At 53.3% G+C, this 18,151-nt stretch overlaps 1 protein-coding gene across 10 annotated transcripts in view; it reads right to left on the bottom strand.

Moving 5' to 3' along the window:
* The window catches only part of GRB10 (growth factor receptor bound protein 10), a 162,190-nt gene that overhangs the window by 102,178 nt on the left and 41,861 nt on the right, over window positions 1–18,151 (bottom strand). For 6 of the 10 annotated variants that reach the window (XM_021101958.1, XM_021101955.1, XM_021101957.1 and 3 more), the window contains 1 exon segment: window positions 9,301–9,398. Coding sequence is in view for 5 of the 10 variants with exons in the window: in XM_021101955.1 (XP_020957614.1) it covers window positions 9,301–9,351 (51 nt within the window). In the remaining 5 variants the exon portion in view is untranslated. 10 annotated transcript variants of the gene reach the window in all.

Consider the following 18,151-nt stretch of genomic DNA (forward strand, 5'->3'; position numbering starts at 1 on the left):
CAGCTCCGATTGGACCCCTAGCCTGGGAACCTCCATATGCCGCGGGAGCGGCCCAAGAAATAGCAACAACAACAACAACAAAAAGACAAAAGACAAAGCGAGCAGCTGAGACAAAGTGGTAGAGCGGCACGGGTCCCAGGGCACAGCACGCCGGAGGCTCCGTCTCAGGGTTGTTTACCCCGTGGACAGAACCTGCAGCAGGCATGGCCGTGGGGTCCCAGGCGTGGCCAGGAGAAGCTGTGTCCTTCGTATACGAGAAACCTCAACGTGGCTTTTGGGCCAAGCATCTATAAATCACCATGTGACAAACTATCTGATCAGAGCAAATAACTACAGCTGCTATGCCTGTTTGCTCACCTATAACGTGCGGTCTCTGCTTTCTTTTCAGCTCCAGAGCAGATATTACATAAAAATGTTCCGAGGCTCATCTGTTCCTAGAACCACGGTTGAAGTAATATTACAGGGACCTCTGTGTTTCCAGCCAAGACGGAATACCAAGGATTGCATGTACCCTCTCTTCTTGAATAAAACATTGAGACAGCTTTCATGCTCTGGACAACAGACAGCACAGGACAGCAGGCCTGGGCGGGGGGGGGCGGGGGAACCAGGGCAGAGGGCCCGCCTACTGCCCCCTGGAGGCCTGGAGAGAGTCTGCAACCTGCAGTGCAAAGAAGCCGCCTTCTAAGGAGCTGGCGTTCAGAGGCTGGGCAAAGAGGGGCCCTGGGGACATGCCGAGGGTGCCCTGGTGCGAGAGGAGAGGGGCGTGAGGAAAGCACCAAGGCCAGGTGAGAACCAGGTAAGCTGGCAGAACAACCCACAGCATGCACTCAGGGCAGGGCAAGGCTTGCGCTCAAAGGGGCTAGGTGGGAAAGCTGCGTGTACACACACACACACACACACACACACACACACACACGCACACACACATGCACACAGACAGGTGCCGGCTCCTCTCCGCAGACGGCCTTGCCTTCATGGGGAGGGCAAAGTAGGCCTGCACTAGAAGTGACTCCGGGCCCAGCTCGTGAGGTTTAAAAGCAAGTTTCCCAACAACTGAACTGTTTCTAAGAAAGCCTAACTGTTCCTGTAACAAATCCCTCCAAATAGTTAAAGGAATAGCCCTAAAATAAAAAGAAAAAAAAAAAAAGCCAGCACTCAAATATGTGAAATTCACAGCATCTGGCATCCAGTCAAAAACTACCGGCCTGGGAGTTCCCAATGTGGCTCAGAGGGTTAAGACAACCAGTATTCGTGAGGACGAAGGTTCAGTCTCTGGCCTTGCTCAGGGGGTTAAGGATTCAGCGTTGCTCTGGGCTGTGCTACAGGCCGCAGGTACAGCTCAGATCCGGTGCAGCTTGGGGGAGGCCTCAGCTGCAGCTCCGACTTGACACTGGCCCGGGAACTTCCATACACCGAAGGTGCAGATGTAAAAAAAAAAACCCGAAAAATACTACCAGGCCTGAAAAGAAACGCCTAGAGCAGGGTAAGCAGGGAGGGAGCTACAGTTCAGCTAAAACTCCAGGGAGGACCTCACTGAAAAGAGGTCTGAGCAAAGCTCGGGGGGCAACGTGGCCTAGAGGTTAAGAACCTAGCATTGTCACTGTCGTGGCGCAGGTTTGATTCTCGGCCCGGGAATTTCCACAGGCCAAGGGCATGGCCAAAAAAAAAACAAAAAAACAAAAACAAAACCTACCTCTTTTCTTGGTGCCATCCCCACAGCATATGGAAGTTCTTGAGCCAGAGATCAGATCAGAGCCACAGCTGCGACCTAAGCTACACCTTGGCAACACCAGATCCTTAACCCACGGTGCTGGGCCGGGGACTGAACCTGCGTCCCAGCGCTCCCAAGATGCCACCACTGCCATTGCAGCACAGTGCAAGGGAACTCCAAGGAAAAACAATCTGCATTTGAACTGTGACCGTCCTTAACACCGAGGGCAGATGCCAGGTCTCTGCGACATCGCGCAGATGCAGCTTCTACCGTATCCTCCACACACTGGAAGTTTCTACCAATAACGAAGCGTCCTGTCTTCCCGAGGAGCTCATGCTCCTTTACCGTTTCCCTGCGTATGTTTTCAGCCCAGTCCCTTTATCCTAAGTAGGTTCCCAGGCACCTAGAAGCAGGGGGGGTGGCGGCAGAGCAGGGCAGGTCCAGGAAGCAGAGGATGCTTTGCCCAAAGAGGAAAAACAGCCAGGAACAGTACAAGGACCCGTGCAGGCCACTAGGAGAGTGAGCACAAGCTACATACAGCACAGAATTTAAGAAGAGAATTTAAACCGAGCTACTACTTGAAAGGCCAGACACTTAAACAGGAAATTAGAGAAAAGAAGTTCGGGTTTCAATTACTCTGTATGCTTTCATAAAAGGAATAACTTTAAAGTTCATCCTGTTCTCAAATGCACCATTTTAAAAAAACAGTTGCAATTGCCTAAATTTCTGTGAATTGAAACCGCAGCCTCAGCCCCTGCACAGGCTCCCTTCCATCAGGCAGGCCCGTGGGAGGCAGGAGACAAGTGTGGCCTCTGATCCACTGCCCTGGGAAGGACGCCCCTGGAGAGGCAGGGGAGCGGGGCTGTCCCCACGGCAGCCACAGCCTGCTTTCACCCCCAATCCAGCATGCGGGCCAGCCCCAGGCCACCCCAGCCTCCCGCAGGCCCCACTGCTCCTGGGCAACGGAGCACAAGCCTCCGCTCGGCCGGGGAATGGGTGACATCAGCTCAGCTGAAACTGGAGCTGACAGAGGGCAGAGGTGACACTGATCAGTGACAGCACAGTAGGGAAGGTGTGGCCGGTGATGGGCAAAGCACGACCCCTGCCAACATCCCTGAGAAGGAACTGCTACCTTCCCTGCAAAGAGGGAGCATTAAGCAGAGGTCAGGGGAAGCATCTGGACAGAGAGCGCCCGCCAGCCGCAGGCAGGCCCCCGTGGACACGTGCAGAAGGGTGGGGTGCACAGAGGCCAGCGGGGTGGGCAGCAGTCGGACCAAGCAGGAGTGCCCAGGTCCAAGGGCTGGCGGTCAGGAACTTAGCTGACACCAGGAGCCCCGCAACCAGAAAGCGCCAGTGCCGGTATGCAGCCCCGTCCTGAGACAGTGATACGTACGTGTCCAGGGAGCAGGCTGGTGAGCGGCAGACACTGGAAGTTGGGCCACCCCAATGCCAAGCAGCCCACAGGGAACCCAGGGCCCGACTCGCTGTCTCACAAGCAGATCCTGCCCTCTGCGGCCACCATCTCACTCTGCAGGCCCCAAGCGCCCATCCCACCAACCCGTCTTACTTTTCTTTTTCTGCTGCACCTGCTGCATACGGAAGTTCCCAGGCCAGAGACTGAATACAGTCAGGAGCTGCACCCTACAGCACAGATGCGGCAACACTAGATCCTTAACTCACTGCGCGGGGCCAGGGACTGAACCGGCGCCTCCACAGAGACAAGCTGGATCTTAGCCCACTGCACCACAGCAGGAACGCCCCCTCCTGCCCATGTGTGGAGCTATGACATCTTGCTAGAGAGAGCACTGATTAACTCTGGCCCCTCCATCAGCCAATCCGCTTGCAGGCAGGCATGACACACTTGCCCGGCCAAGCACGTGGTGCCCAGGAGAAGCAGAGGGCGAAGGGAGCTCGGAGGGCCCAGCCCACAGCCCCCACCCCTGAGCAGGGCCCAGCCTCATGACCTGGGGGTTACCAGCATCTGGAAGCCTCGGTCCCCCTAAAAGAAACAGACACCAAACCCATGCACAGTGCTTGCCCTGGTATCAGACACAGAAGAGAAAGAACACACAGAGGGTATTCAATAAATACAGCTACGTGAATTCCTCAGAAGAAACCTAAGACCTCACGCCCACCCTTCCAGAAGATGAGAATTCGATGATGGAAACGGAAGCATTCAGAAAGAGCAAGTCTGTCCCTCTCGAATAAAAAATTAATGTACAACTTTAAATTTTTTATTTCTACGTAACTGTCTGTAGTATTTCACAGATTCTGAGACACTTCCCCATTTTTGCCATTTTGAAATTCAAACATGGTCGAATCAATCTACATTTAAGGATTACACCGGATAATCTTTCTCCTTATTTTAAATGAAAAGTTGTCATCAAAAATGACCCTTTGGGGAGTTCCCGTCGTGGCGCAGTGGTTAACGAATCCGACTAGGAACCATGAGGTTGCGGGTTTGGTCCCTGCCCTTGCTCAGTGGGTTAACGATCCGGCGTTGCCGTGAGCTGTGGTGTAGGTTGCAGACGCGGCTCGGATCCCGCGTTGCTGTGGCTCTGGCGTAGGCCGGTGGCTACAGCTCCAATTCAACCCCTAGCCTGGGAACCTCCATAGGCTGCGGGAGCGGCCCAAGAAATAGCAAAAAGACAAAACAAACAAACAAACAAACAAACAAAAAATAAAACTCTTAAAAAAAAAAAAATGACCCTTTGGGAATTCCCACTGTGGCACAGTCAAGGACTCACCTGCAGCCGCTCAGGTCACTGCAGAGACAAGCGTTCTCCCTCCGGCCCAGCACAGTGGGTTAAGGATCCGGTGTTGCAGCAGCTGTGGTGTAGCTTGCAGCCGCAGCTAGGCGTCAATCCCTGGCCTGGGAAGTTCTATGTGCCGCGGGTACGACAGAAAACCCAAAAAAACGACCCTTTATCTCATGGCATTTTAGGATCAGAGAAATTCAGTAAGCGCAGAATCCAAGGACACAAACGGCTCACTTCATGGGGAGTGACTTCTAATTCTCGCAAAGGGGCTTGATGTGGGTGACACCTAATCTCTCAAGGAAGCTACTAACAGAAGTCGTGTACAGGGAACTTAAGGGCGTGTACGGTCACCGATGTCGTCAATACATTTGTCAACCGCCAGCTTCACCTCGAACAACGTCTCTGTTAAACAGTGGTGTCATCACATTCAGAAATAACCTCGACAGACTTGCAGAAGCGTCTCAGGTGGACGCCCCCTCGGCCGGAACAATCTCACGGACGAAAGCGAAGTCTCTGGTGATCACTGCTTCCGTCTCTCCCCCCACGGCGGGCGGGGGGGGGGGGAGGAAGCAGCCACAAATATCCTGAAAAAAGCACGGTCCAAGGAATCTGTCTCTCTGCTGAAGCACGAGTGTGTAAGATGAGAAACAAGGCCTCAGGGTCCCTCTCTGGCTAAAGGATGACCAGCTTCGGGGACAGAATTCAACTCCAGGGAGTGACCCCAAGTCCTGATGCTGCCAAGAGATCAGGAAACCCAGAGATGGAAACCCAACTGAAAACCCAAAGCTGCGTGTGACTGCAAGTGAGGTCCCACATGCTGGCCGAGTCCAGTCCCAGCTCCCCAACGATGAGGCAGGTAACAAGCAGACACGCGGTTACCGCAAGGCCCCTCTGGGCTCTGGTCGCCCAGAGGACTCACGCGAGCAATCCGTGACCTGAAACGGGATGGGTCAGTAGAGGGCCAGACGCTGCTCCACCCTGGAGGTGGGCCCAGAAGCAGCACGAGATGCAAGTGAGCCCGGCCCTGTTCCAATAAAGCTTTATTTACAAAAGCAGCCCGGGGCCAGATGTGGCCCACAGGCGGGAGTCTGCCAAGCCCTGCGCTGCACGGGGAGGCTGCTGGCCTGAAGGCTCAGGGACCGAGAACTCACCAGGGGCCAAAGGACATAACCTTCCGAGACATGGGGCTGGGACAGAATTTATGAAATTATTCCACAAGTGGAGAGTGGGGGAAGGGGCCACCGCAGGAAGGCTGTGTCCTTGACAAAACGGTTTCAGGAGAGCAGAATCATAAGGAGTTCTACGATGTTCTCCTCTTTTTTTTTTCTTTTTTGGCCTCATATGGATTTCCCGGGCCAGGGATCAGATCCCAGCCACAGCTGCGGCCTAAACTGTAGCTTCGGCAACACCAGATCCTTAACCCATTGTGCTAGGCTGGGGATCGAACCTGCATCCCAGGGTTCCCAAGACACCACCAATCCCATTGTGCCACAGCGGGAACTCCCAGGATGTTCTACTCCCAACACAAGCAGATGTGTTTCCAATGAGGAATCAGGAAAAAAGCTCTAAAAAGAGAAGTAAATTTTTGGAGAAAACATCTGGAGATGCACCAGTAACCTTACCAAGTTCTCAAATTTACATTCAGGCGTCTCTGTTTCTGCATCACAGTTCAACATTTTCTCCTGATGTTTGCACCTGAACCCATTTTATTTTCTGGGTTTTCTTGTTTTTTTCTCTCTTTTTTTCCCCATTTTTTTTCCTGCAGGATAGTAAACTTTCTTTCACTTATAATAAATAAATAAAATGCAGCTCATAAAAGATGCATAATCTGGAGTTCCCATCTTGGCGCAGTGGTTAACGAATCTGACAAGGAACCATGAGGTTGCCGGTTCGATCCCTGGCCTCGCTCGGTGGGTTAAGGATCCGGCGTTGCCGTGAGCTGTGGTGTAGGTCACAGATGCGGCTCGGATCCTGCGTTGCTGTGGCTCTGGCGTAGGCCAGCAGCTACAGCTCTGATTCGACCCCTAGCCTGGGAACCTCCAAGTGCTGGAGGTGCAGCCCTAGAAAAGACAAAAAGACAAAAAAAGGCAAAAAAAAAAAAAAAAGGTACATAATCCTTTCTTTGAAACCCTAGAGGACATAGCTGGAAAGATGACACAGGGTCCAGTGAGCAGGCCCCAGTGAGTCAGGGGGACACGGCTCTGACAGGTCCGGTTGGATTCTGCATGACAGGAGAGATGAGGCGACTCCTTGGCTCACTGCGGACCGTGGGCTGGGGCCTCTATTCATAAAGCCCCGGAGACCTCTCCATCCTGGATGCCCGAGGTCCAGACCCTCCCCAGCTCCCCAGCGCCTGGAGAGGCCCTGCCCCATCTCTGGACGCCTCCTCGGGGAGGTCAAGGCCTCTCACTCCCACTGTCCGCTTTTAGTGGCATCAGAATTACTCTCCCTACTCACCGGGATCCTAGCTGCCGGTTTTCTCCTCCCCCGCGAGGAGTCATGAGCCCCAGGAATCCATCCGCCTGGAGAAGAGCAGCTGCCCTGCACCCAGTGTGGGTGGCGTCAAGCTGGTGCTCAATCGATACCCAAGGAATTGAGGGTCACACCCGGCCAGGCAGCCAAGCAGGGCTGGCCCCGGGCCGAGGAATTTCCACAGCCTTCCTCAATCCGTCGCCCAACACCATTCACCCTTTTTCACCAACAGGGAAACCGAGGCAAGGCCACCACACCACGACAACGTCGCAGTTCGAAGGAACAACCTGAGTCTTAAACGGCGAAGCGGGCCGGCCCACGCACCTGCGCCCCCGTCCCTGGAGCAGAAGCAGGAAGGCGACCGCACAAGATCCGTCTTGGCACTTCTGTGGCCAGAAAAGGCTGCGGGACTGAACTGCAGGCCTCAACGGAGCCGCAGCGCTTTGTGAGCGGCTGGAGTCAGCCAAGTATGTGGACACTGAAGACCTTAAAAAGAAATTCTTCTCTATAAAACCGCGAAGATTTATCTACTTGCTGTAACAGCAGATCACTCAAGACCGAACGCATCGTAAATCATCCCCGGTTCTGAGAAACTCTGGAACCGTCATCTGATTTTCCAGGAACAGGAGGGAAAAGCGGCCAAGTCTGCCCGCTGGACTCTCACAAGAGCGTGACGGTGCCTTCAAGAGCCACCAAACGGTTTGCGGGGCACTTCCTGCCAGGGCGACAGGGTTCTGCTGGCAGGGCCCACGGTGTGTCCACAGCTTCCTGGCTCCTGCAAAAGACCCTTGGGCAACGCAGCCGGTGACTACAAACACCTACCACGTCCACAAAGGAAGCGCTGGCTGCAGCTGGCACGCCTGCCATCTCTGTCTGGACCAGAGGTGATCCGAGATGCCAGTAGGATGAGCCAGAGCCCAGAAGAGGGCCTGGGTTCACTTGACCTACCTGGCCCTGAGGGTCTGCTCTGTCACCGGGGAGGAGACGAGCGAGGTCAGAGAACTCACACCCCCTCCCTGAGGCAGGTTTTCCTTGAAGTTCATTCTCCCGGGAGCGCGGGGCCAAGAGTAAGGCAGCCGGCCGGGGGGTGGGGGGCAGCCGGCCAAAGCTGAGGGGCCACACGAGAGCTGAACCCGTGACCCGTGGGTGCAGTTTGGAGCTTTAATCAACAGGGTGAGGCAACCACAGCCGCTTGAAGAACAAGCAAAGGACCACACAGGAGGCAGAGGGCAAGGCCTGGGGCAAGCTCACCCACAGAACCGGCCCTGGGTCACCGGCACATGTCACATCCCTGCTAGGGTTTAGCCCTCTCTTCCCGTCTGTAACTGCCGTCGGCTCCGCCCCCCGATCCAGCGGTCACGGCGCCTGAGATCCCCAATCTTCTGTCTCTTTTCCAAGATCTGTTCCTCTTTTTCACCAAAAAAATTCATTTTTATTTTTTTAAATGATTTTTATGTTTTTCCATCATAGCTGGTTTACAGTGCCCTGTCCATTTTTACTGTACAGCAAGGGGACCCAGTCACGCACACATGTGTACATTCCAGCAAAACAAAATTTCCAAGGCACCTCTCTGAAGCCGTGATGCTATGTGCAAAGTATCATCCCTGCAGCTAAAAAGAGACCTCGCAGATGGAAGGCGAGAACGGCGAGTTAAGAGAAGCGCAAAAACCGGTCCACGGCAGAGCCCACGGAAGGACTTCCCTGCTCAGGGCTCCTGCTGGAAAACCCGAGTGGGAGAGAGACCACGGGTGCTTTATATGCTGAAGGGCTGACAACGAGGAAGCAGGATTCACTTGCCAAACCCAAAGATCTCAGGATCAAAGACAGCGCTCTGCGTCACAAAGCAAAAGCTCAAACGAAAATCAGCCTCGGAAGATGGAAGAAACGGACAGACGAGCCCTGTCCAGCAGCGCGTGCCAAGGAGCCGGGGAAAGGGCGCAGCGAGGCTGCCCGATGCTCGCGGGGGCGGGAAGGGCTCCGTCTGCAACAGGAGGTCACGACCGGGCCCGGGACCACCTCCTTCCCACTTCTCACTCTGGAAGCTCCTGTCTCTGGTGCAACATCCCCGTGTTCACCACCATTCAAAATCGCCACCCAGAGTTTCAGGGGCTGGCAGGGGACAACACAGGGCCTGTTTCGTGCAGGCAAGTCTGCACGGCCCCAAAAATCTTTTAGGAAAGGACGCCACGGTCACGGCGACAAGCTCTTCCAAAGCGAAGCCAGGAAGGCCTCCGCAGCAGGCCTGGTCTTCAGTGCTGCAGGACAGCCGCGCCGGCCTGCTGGTGACACATCCGGTTAAGAGCCACACTGACGCTGGCCCCCGGCCAGCAGCACCGCCCGAACCACGCACACCCCTACCTGGTAGTACGGATGGTGCAAAAAGGAATCCGGGCCGCCCGCTAAAGCCATGGGTCCCGGGTGGCTTTCCGCCAATCACATCGACTGGGCCTCGGCACCTGGAAGAGAGACAGACCGTGAGGAGCCGGACACAGAGAGGAAAGTCCACCCGCCACCTCCGCTCCCGGGCAGTGCACCTGACAGGTGACCCTGGACGCAACTCGGACGTTTGTCCAGGAGTGCACTCGGCATGGGGCTGGGGGGATGTCAGGTGCCAACTGCAGAACCCCAAGCAGCCATCTGCGGTCACAGGGCCCGGTGGGGGGGTGGCCCTTGGGGGCGTGAGGGGACCCACAGAGCCCAAGCCAGGTCCTCGTTGGTTCCCAGCAGCCCTCTCCTCTTTCTCCAACGATTACTAACACCCTGAAGGCTCCGTCATGCTCTGGGCAGCACAGACTCAGCCTCATTCCAAAGACGCCCTGGGGCGGGGGTGTCGCTGGGGTGGGGTCCTCCGAGCAGCCCCCCACCACGTAAGGGCTGCCTCCACCGACCGCCGCTGCTGCCAACGAGAGGGCGCTGCCGGGGGACAGCAGAGCGCCGCCCAGATCCCACGCGCTCCCCGCCCTGCACGTTCTTGGAGAAGGACGCCCGCAGGAGGGGCCTTCCTTTCTTTCCTTTTTGTTTTCAGTTTTAAAGTTCCATTGACGCAGAGCTGATCCATAGCGTCGTGACCATTTCTGCAGCACAAGGCGACCCGTTCCACACGTCCACACACAGACCATCAAGAATGCTGGGCAGAGTCCCCTGGGCTACACAGCAGGTCTCCACCGGCCAGTCATTCCGTAGACCTCCGTGTGCACACCCCAGGCCCACCCCCCCACCCCCCCATCTGTCCCCTTCCGTCAGCATAACTTTGTTTTCAAAGTCTGTGGGTCTGTTTCTGTTCTGCAAATAAGTTCATCTGTATCCTCTCTTTAGATTCCGCATATAAGCGACATCATATGATGTTTGTCTGTCACTGTCTGACTTCACTTAGGGAGAAAACATTTGCAAATGCGGCGACAGAATGGCCCTTCAATGGCCCTTTGGAGGGACAAACGTCGTGCCTGACGCCCAGGAGAGCTGGCCGGACGCTGGCCATGTGAAGGCACATGTCCGGCTCCCATGACGAGCCCCCAGGCGCAGGAAAGGGAGGTGGTCTTCCTCCCTCACCTCCGACAGCTGACCCTTACAGGACGGTCAACGGGGGGCTTTTGGAGCCAACCCCCTCCCCCCGCAATGCAGAGGACCGGGCAGGCGTGGGAGGCACGGGGGCTTGGTCCGGACTGGGGACCCGTCCCCTCTCTGTCTGTGAACACAAAGCGTGCCCCGCCTGACCGCTCACAGACAGAAGTCCCACGACGATGACAAGAACGTCTCTGAGATGCGTCTTCCCTCTAAGCTCAGCGCAAGTTAGCTTCACTTCCATGAAGACAGAGACTGAGGAGCCACCCTCGGGACGCAGCGGTGGGGGTGGGGTCCCGGGAGAAGGTGCGGAGGCCTGAGATGCTCGACTCCCGCCTCCTCTCTCGGGTCACGAGAAGTAAGAACACTCGCAGGAACAGGGGCAAGGGCGGTTCGCATTCTCTGCTTTAACCCGTCCCAGAGGCGTCCCGGCCCCTCACCTCCTCTCTGACCCTGAATGATTCATAACTCCTGAGGGCAGGAGGCTTTCTCAGGCCTCTGCGCCCACACGCATGGTTTGCAGCTCCGTCAGCGCTGAGCGTTCCTACCCTGTAGCACCGGCCTCAGGGATCACCTCCTCCAGGAAGGCCCCTAGGCTTGCCCCTCCATCACCACCACCCAAGATGGCACAGCCAGCATCCACTCCAGGCCCCCGGGCCACATGCCCGGCTTACACCCATCCTCCCACCTGCCACACGGGGCTGCAAATGCCCCTCCTGGGTCTCGATCCCCAGATGGGCCAGGTGCTCACTGGTCGCGGAGGCTCGCTCCTTGGCGACCCGGGCCTGAGTCTCAGGAAGTGCCAGTGAGAGACGCTGCCTGCTTCTCAGCCTGGGTCCCCACTGCGGGCTCTCTGCAGCCGCAGCCTCGAGGGCAGATTCACAAAGGGGTCTCTGGGGTCATCACGACCCCCGCCCAGAGGGGAGGAAACCAGCCAGCACCACGGGCCGCCTGGGGGCCCCTCCTCGCCCATGGGGACTGGCAGGGAGCTGGCGTCCCCTCCGAGGGGACAGCTCGCCCCCAAGGCTGCATTTCAGCAAAGTGACAAGAGCCTCGAGGACGCACGAACCAGGAAATGGAGCTCAGAAACCGCTCCCTGATCCCACCCTCTGGGCGCCGAAGGGCTCATTTCCCTGAAATTGCTGAGCAAGAGAAAGGAAGAAAAATTTCAAAGGTGGTTTGCTCCTGTCAACAAAAGACGGAAAATGAGGACAAAGGGGGAGCAGGGGACACACTACGGGAAAGAAGCCGCCCAGGAGGAGATAATCTGACGCTGTCAGGTCAGAAGCCACAGTGCGGGGAGCGAGAGCCCGGGGGGTAAAATTCCAGAAGCCCCACAGGCGCCCGCGAGGAGGGGCTGCGACCTGCTGCCGAGCGGTGTGACCCGAAGGCTGGGACAGAGTCTGGGGCAGAGGATGGATCTGGAAACAGTCAAGGGACAGGCCTCCTCCTGTTTCAGAGGGCGCAGCAGGGTCGGGACCTCCCCTAGAGCCACAGGTGGAATCTTCTCGAATCAGAAATAAAAGACTCGGAGTTCCCGTGGTGGCGCAGTGGTTAAAGAATCCGACTAGGAACCATGAGGTTGCGGGTTCGGTCCCTGCCCTTGCTCAGTGGGTTAACGATCCGGCGTTGCCGTGAGCTGTGGTGTAGGTTGCAGACGCGGCTCGGATCCCGCGTTGCTGTGGCTCTGGCGTAGTACGGTGGCTACAGCTCCGATTGGACCCCTAACCTGGGAACCTCCATATGCCATGGGTACAGCCCTAAAATAGCAAAAAGACAAAAAAAAAAAAAAAAAAAAGAAAGAAAAGAAAAAGAAGAAGCAGAAGACCCACAGAGGCTTCCCAGAGGAACCGAAAGACCTGAGGACAGAAAACTAAGGACACTGATTCCATCAATCCAAGTAGTCAAGTCAAGGGAAGATTGGTTATGGGCTGAACTGTCGCTCCCCCACCCCCCCATCCCAGCACCCCCACCCCGCTCCCCAAACTCCCAAAACTCTGATGACGAAGCCCCACCACCCAAGACCTCAGAGTGTGGCTGAATTTGAAGGTAGGGTCTTTAAGGAGATAATTAAGTTAAAATAAGGCATTACCCTGGGCCCTAATCCAACCCAAGAGATGAGGACAATGACCCCTTGGGGACACGGGGGACATGGCCTTCTACACGCCCAGGAGGGGGGCCTCGGGAAACCCGCCCCCCCACACCTCGGTCTCAGACTTGCGGCCTCCAAAGCTGTGAGAAAATAAGTTTCTGCTGCTTAGGCCCCGGTCTACGGTACTTTGTTACAGGTTCCTAGAAAACTGTTCAGACCCAAGATATTAAAACACTACCAGATGGTCAATCACAGCTCAGAGGACCAGAAATTCCCAAATCTGTAACGTTTCTACCAATCGGTTAAGTTTTCTGCGAGTGTCTCTAGGATTCTTGAAATCCCCAGCATAGGAACAAAGGGATGACACGCAAGAGGCTGCTGGGCTGGAAGGACAACAAGGTGGCAGGAGCGCCCTGTCCCCACAAGAGCCCCCCTCAGGTCTCTGCAGGACCGGCAGTCCCACGCCTCCGAGCTCTGCCAGCCCCAGGGCAGTTAGTGTCCTGTGTCTATCCATCCAGGCTCTGCTGCCCAGCCCGTGAATCAAACACCAATCTGGAGGATGCCTCCAGGGCACTGGGTAGATGCGGCTCTAACAGGTGCAACCACTTGACCCTAAATAATTACCCTCCACAGCAGGGTGGGCCTCACCCAAACAGTTGAAGGCCTTAAGAGCAAAGACCGAGGTTTTGGAGTGCCCGTCATGACTCAGCAGGTTAAGAACCCAACAAAGTGTCTGTGAACCGCATGTGGGTTTGATCCCTGCCTCGCTCAGCGGATGAAGGATCCGGCATTGCCGGGCGCTGTGGTGTGGGTCACAGATGTCGCTTGGATCCGGTGTTGCTGAGGCTGTGGTGCAGGCCCAGCCACTGCAGCTACGACTTGACCTTTAGCCCAGGAGTTTCCATATGCCGCTGGTAAAGAAAAGAGAGACTGAGGTTTCCTGGAGAAGAAGGAATTTGGCCCCACGACTGCAGCAAACGCCCGCTCGAGTTTCCAGGCCGTGGGCCTGCCCTGCGAATTTCAGACTTGCCAGCAGTCCCCACAATCGATGGAGCCAGTTCCTTAACGTCAATCTCCTCCCTCTGTACACATATGCGGCGCTCTGTCTCACTGGAGAACACTGACCTATACACCCCAACCAATGGCTGCAAGACCCCAGGACCACACCACGATGTCTCTGCAGGCATCCCCACCACGAACACACGGCCACGTGGATCTTGGGACTCCAGCAACCAGCTACCAGCCCCTTCCCCAAACACTCCTCCCACCTCTACCCTAACTACAGCCTTGTTTCCGTGGGATGCTGTTTCTCCCCTTCAACCCATTCCCGACAGCCTGCGGGAGGGTCCGTGTTCCTCTGGCTCCTCCTTCCTGCACAGAGAACAGCTCCTCCTGGCCCCTTAAGGGTCCTATCTGCACCCTCCCATCAGGCTGTCCCACACCCCGCACGCCCTCAGAGACTCTGAATGTGTTAAATATAGGAAAACATATTGCTACTTCCCCCCGAGGTTTCAAATTTAATGGAGGTTAAGAGTGCCCAAAACATGTAAATGTGCCAGTTTTATTTTCTAAATATCACCTTTGAAAGTATTTGCCTGGAGTTCCCGTCATGGCTCAGTGGTTAATGAACCCGACTAGTATTCATGAGGTTGCGGGTTTGATCCCTGGCCTTGCTCAGTGGGTTAAGCGTTGCTGTGAGCTGTGCTATAAGTCGCAGATGCTGCCTGGATCCTGCACTGCTGTGGCTGTGGCGCAGGCTGGCAGCTGCAGCTCCGACTGGACCCCTAGCCTGGGAACCTCCACATGCCACGGGTGTTGCCCTAAAAAGACAAAAGACAAAAAAAAAAGAAAAGAAAGCATTTGGCAAACGTGATTGCTTTTCAGTCAGAAAAATATACATCCCGTGAGTCCTGTCAAGGAGATTCTTCCGTACAAGAAAACTATAGTTAGACACAGCAAGAGGGTTGGAATAATTGGTCTCTACTAAAATGTGTCAAACCCAAAGCTAACATCACATTCAATGAAAGAGAAAAAGCTTTGCCCTAGATCAGAAATGAGGCAAGGATGGCCCTTCTCACCACTTCTAATGAACATAGTATAGGAAGCTCTAGCCAGTGCAATCAGGTAAGAAAAAGAAATAAAAGGCATCCACATGGGAAACGGGGAACTAAAAATATCTCTTCACAGATGACACAATCCTATCAGTACAAAACCCTAAAATTTACAAATACACACATACCTAGAGCTAATAAATAAATTCAGCATGGTTACAGGATATAAAATTCAACATGCAAAAATCAGGTGTGTTTCTAAACACTAACTGAAAAATCTGAAAAGGAAATTCAGAAACCCCCATTCCAAATAGTATCAAGATAATAATTAGGAATACTTTTAACCAAGGAGGCAAAACACCTGTGCACTAACAATTACAACATGCTGCTATAAGAATAAAAAGAAGACACAGACAAGGAAGACAGCCTGTATTCACGGGTTGAAAGATTTAACACCATTAAGATGATAATACTGCCCAAAGCAATCTACAGGTTCAATAAAATCCCACTGGCATATTTTACAGAAATCAGCATAACCCTTCTAAAACTCATGAGAATTCTCATGGGGCCCAAACAGCCAAAAACATCTTGAAAAATATGAACAAAGTTGTAAGACTTTACATTTCCTGATTTCAGAACTTACCACAAAACCATGGTGATCAAGACAGTGTGATACTGACATAAGAACAGACAGACCAGTGGAATAGACAGAGTCCAGAAATAAGCCATCACACCTACAGTGGACTGATTTTCAATGAAAGGGCTGAGACCATGCAATGGCAAACAGGACAATCTTCCCAACAAGTGGGTCTGGGAAACTGACATCACCGGCGATGCAAAAGAATGAAGTCAGCCTCTTCCCTTATTCTACAAACAAAAATCAAGTAAAAATGGATCAAAGACCCAAAAGTGAGAATTAAAACTGTTACACGATAAATTGAAAACATAGGGAAATTTTTTCATGGGTTTTTTTTCACTGGATGGGACAGTGATTTCCAGAATATGACTCCAAAGGCACTGGGAACAAAAGAAAACAGAAAAATTGGGCTTCATCAAAATTAAACATTTGGGGGCATCAAAGGACACTCGTGACAGAGAAAAGACCCACAGAAAGGGACAAGAGTTACAAATCATTTATCTGATAATGGATTCATATCCAGAATTTATAAAGAACCCCTGCCACTCAACCAAAAAATACCCCGAACAACCACATTTAAAAATGGGCAAAGGACTGGACACTTGTCCAAAGAAGATGTTCACATGGTCAATAAGCCCAAGAAAAATGCTCAACACGACGAGTCATCAGGGAAATGCAAATCAAACCTCAATGAGATGCCAAGAAAGTAGGAAGTGCCGGGAGGATGCGGGGACACTGGAGCCCTTCTGCATTGCTGGCGGCAATGTCCCAAAACGGTGCAGGCTCTGTCAACAGGGCTACGACCACTCCTCAAAAAATTAAACAGAGAATTAACATACATTCCAGCATACATACATACATTTTTTATTTTTCTTTTTCTTTTTGTCTTTTTTAGGGCCACACCTACAGCATGTGGAGGTTCCCAGGCTAGGGGTCGAATCAGAGCTGTAGCTGCCAGCCTACACCACAGACACACAACACCAGATCCAAGGCTGTGGTCTGACCTACACCACAGCTCATGGCAACACCAGATCCTTAACCTACTGAGTGAGGCCAGGGATCGAACCTGCTTCCTCATGGATACTAGTCAGACTTATTACCACTGAGCCACAACGGGAACTCCACATTCCAGCAATTCTACCTCTAGGTATATGCCCAAAAGAATTGGAAGCAGAAGCTCAAACAAATAGCAGCACATCCATGTTCAGAGCAGCACCATCTACAACTGACCAAAAGGTGGCGCTAAACCAAGTGTACACTGACAGGTGAATGGACAAGCAAAATGCAGTCTGTACAAACAAGGGAGTACTACTCAGCCTTGAAAAAGAGTGGGATTTTGATACTTTCTACAACATGGATGAACCTTAAATTCATTTTGCCAAATGACATGTCAGTCTAGAGGGGATAAATACTGTATGACCTCAATTATATGAGGTAACTAGACTGGAAACAAAAAAGGAAAATAGAGGTTAACCAGGGTCGGGGTGGGGGGGATTGTTTAACAGGCACAGAATTTCTTTTTGGCATACTGAGAAAGTTCTGGAAACGGAATCACTGTTACACAACCCTGTGAATGTATTTAATTTCACAAAGCTGCACACTTAAAAGCAATGGTTACAACGGTAAATTCCATGTTTTATAGGTTTTACCTTCATGTTTAAAATAATTACGGAGAAGGCAGTGATTCAATGAGCTTCCTTTAATTAACAACTTTCGCTCATTTTTTTTTTTAAGACAACCACAAGATGCGGCAGAATTTCTTAGGATGCTGAAGCTTGGAGAAGCGTGAAGCTTCTGCCTGCTCAAGCCTTTCCATTTTGATTTCCCTTGAGCAGCCATACCTATCTCAGTTCTGTGGCTCTGCGTAACCCAGCTGTCTGAGAGGTGAAATGGAACCCATTCAGCAAGTCCTGCATAAAAATTCTCTCGCCACCCACACCTGACAGAGCTGAAAAGCACTGCCATCGTTAATTCTCAAGGGTAAGTCCACCTTCACAAGGATTCCACCATGAATAATGTATTGGAGGCTGTCCACTGCACTTGAATTTGGAACTTGTGATAAAAATTTAAATAATCTTCTTCATTAAGTTTGCACTTTTTCCCCTTATGGGACAGTAGTTCAGAAAATTAGTTCAGGCAAAGTCAAAAGCTTACTGATTCCAGAGTCAACATTTTTCTTCACACTGTCAATATTTACTCTTCTGGACCCAGCAGCTGAACGTGAACATATGCCTTTGTTCTTTGCAGTTCATGGTTATTTTTTTTTCCATGTTAAGGGCAATGTGTACTCAATTAAAACGATACAATTGTCACACACTTGAAAACTGCTGCCCTCAGTAGCACTTTTTCTGAAAAGCAGTGGGGTGCATCTACCTGGAACTCTGGAGACTTCTCCTATCAGGACCAATGACAGGTTTCACTAACAGCAGATCTGAGCCGTTCAGCGCTCAGCCTGCATGAAGCCGACTCCAGAAAAGGCGGCTGCGAGGGATGCAGCAAACTCGTGGATGGGTGCCGCTGCCTCCCGCCACTCGATCTCAGGGCTCCAGCGACCCACCCTGACAGCCCCTCTCCTGCTCCAGCTTCCTCATTAAAGACGCTCCTCGTGACCTACTGTCTGGATATCAAGGCAGGATGACGGGCTGTAACCCACAACATGAGAACAGGGTCAGGCTGGGGCCTGCGGTCAGCAGCCCACCCCGAGTTCGCAGGCTGCCCTCTGCAGCCACTGCTCTCCCTGTCCCGCCCTCTCCTTCCCGCTCAGGGTCAGGGGTCAGCTCCAGATGGTCCCCTGTGCCCGCCTCCATCTCTGAGCTGCTACTAGAAAAACACCTGCTTGATGCCACCAGCCGCTCCCAGGACCCTGCA

Source organism: Sus scrofa, chromosome 9, assembly GCF_000003025.6.
Source record: "Sus scrofa isolate TJ Tabasco breed Duroc chromosome 9, Sscrofa11.1, whole genome shotgun sequence".
NCBI lineage: Eukaryota > Metazoa > Chordata > Mammalia > Artiodactyla > Suidae > Sus > Sus scrofa.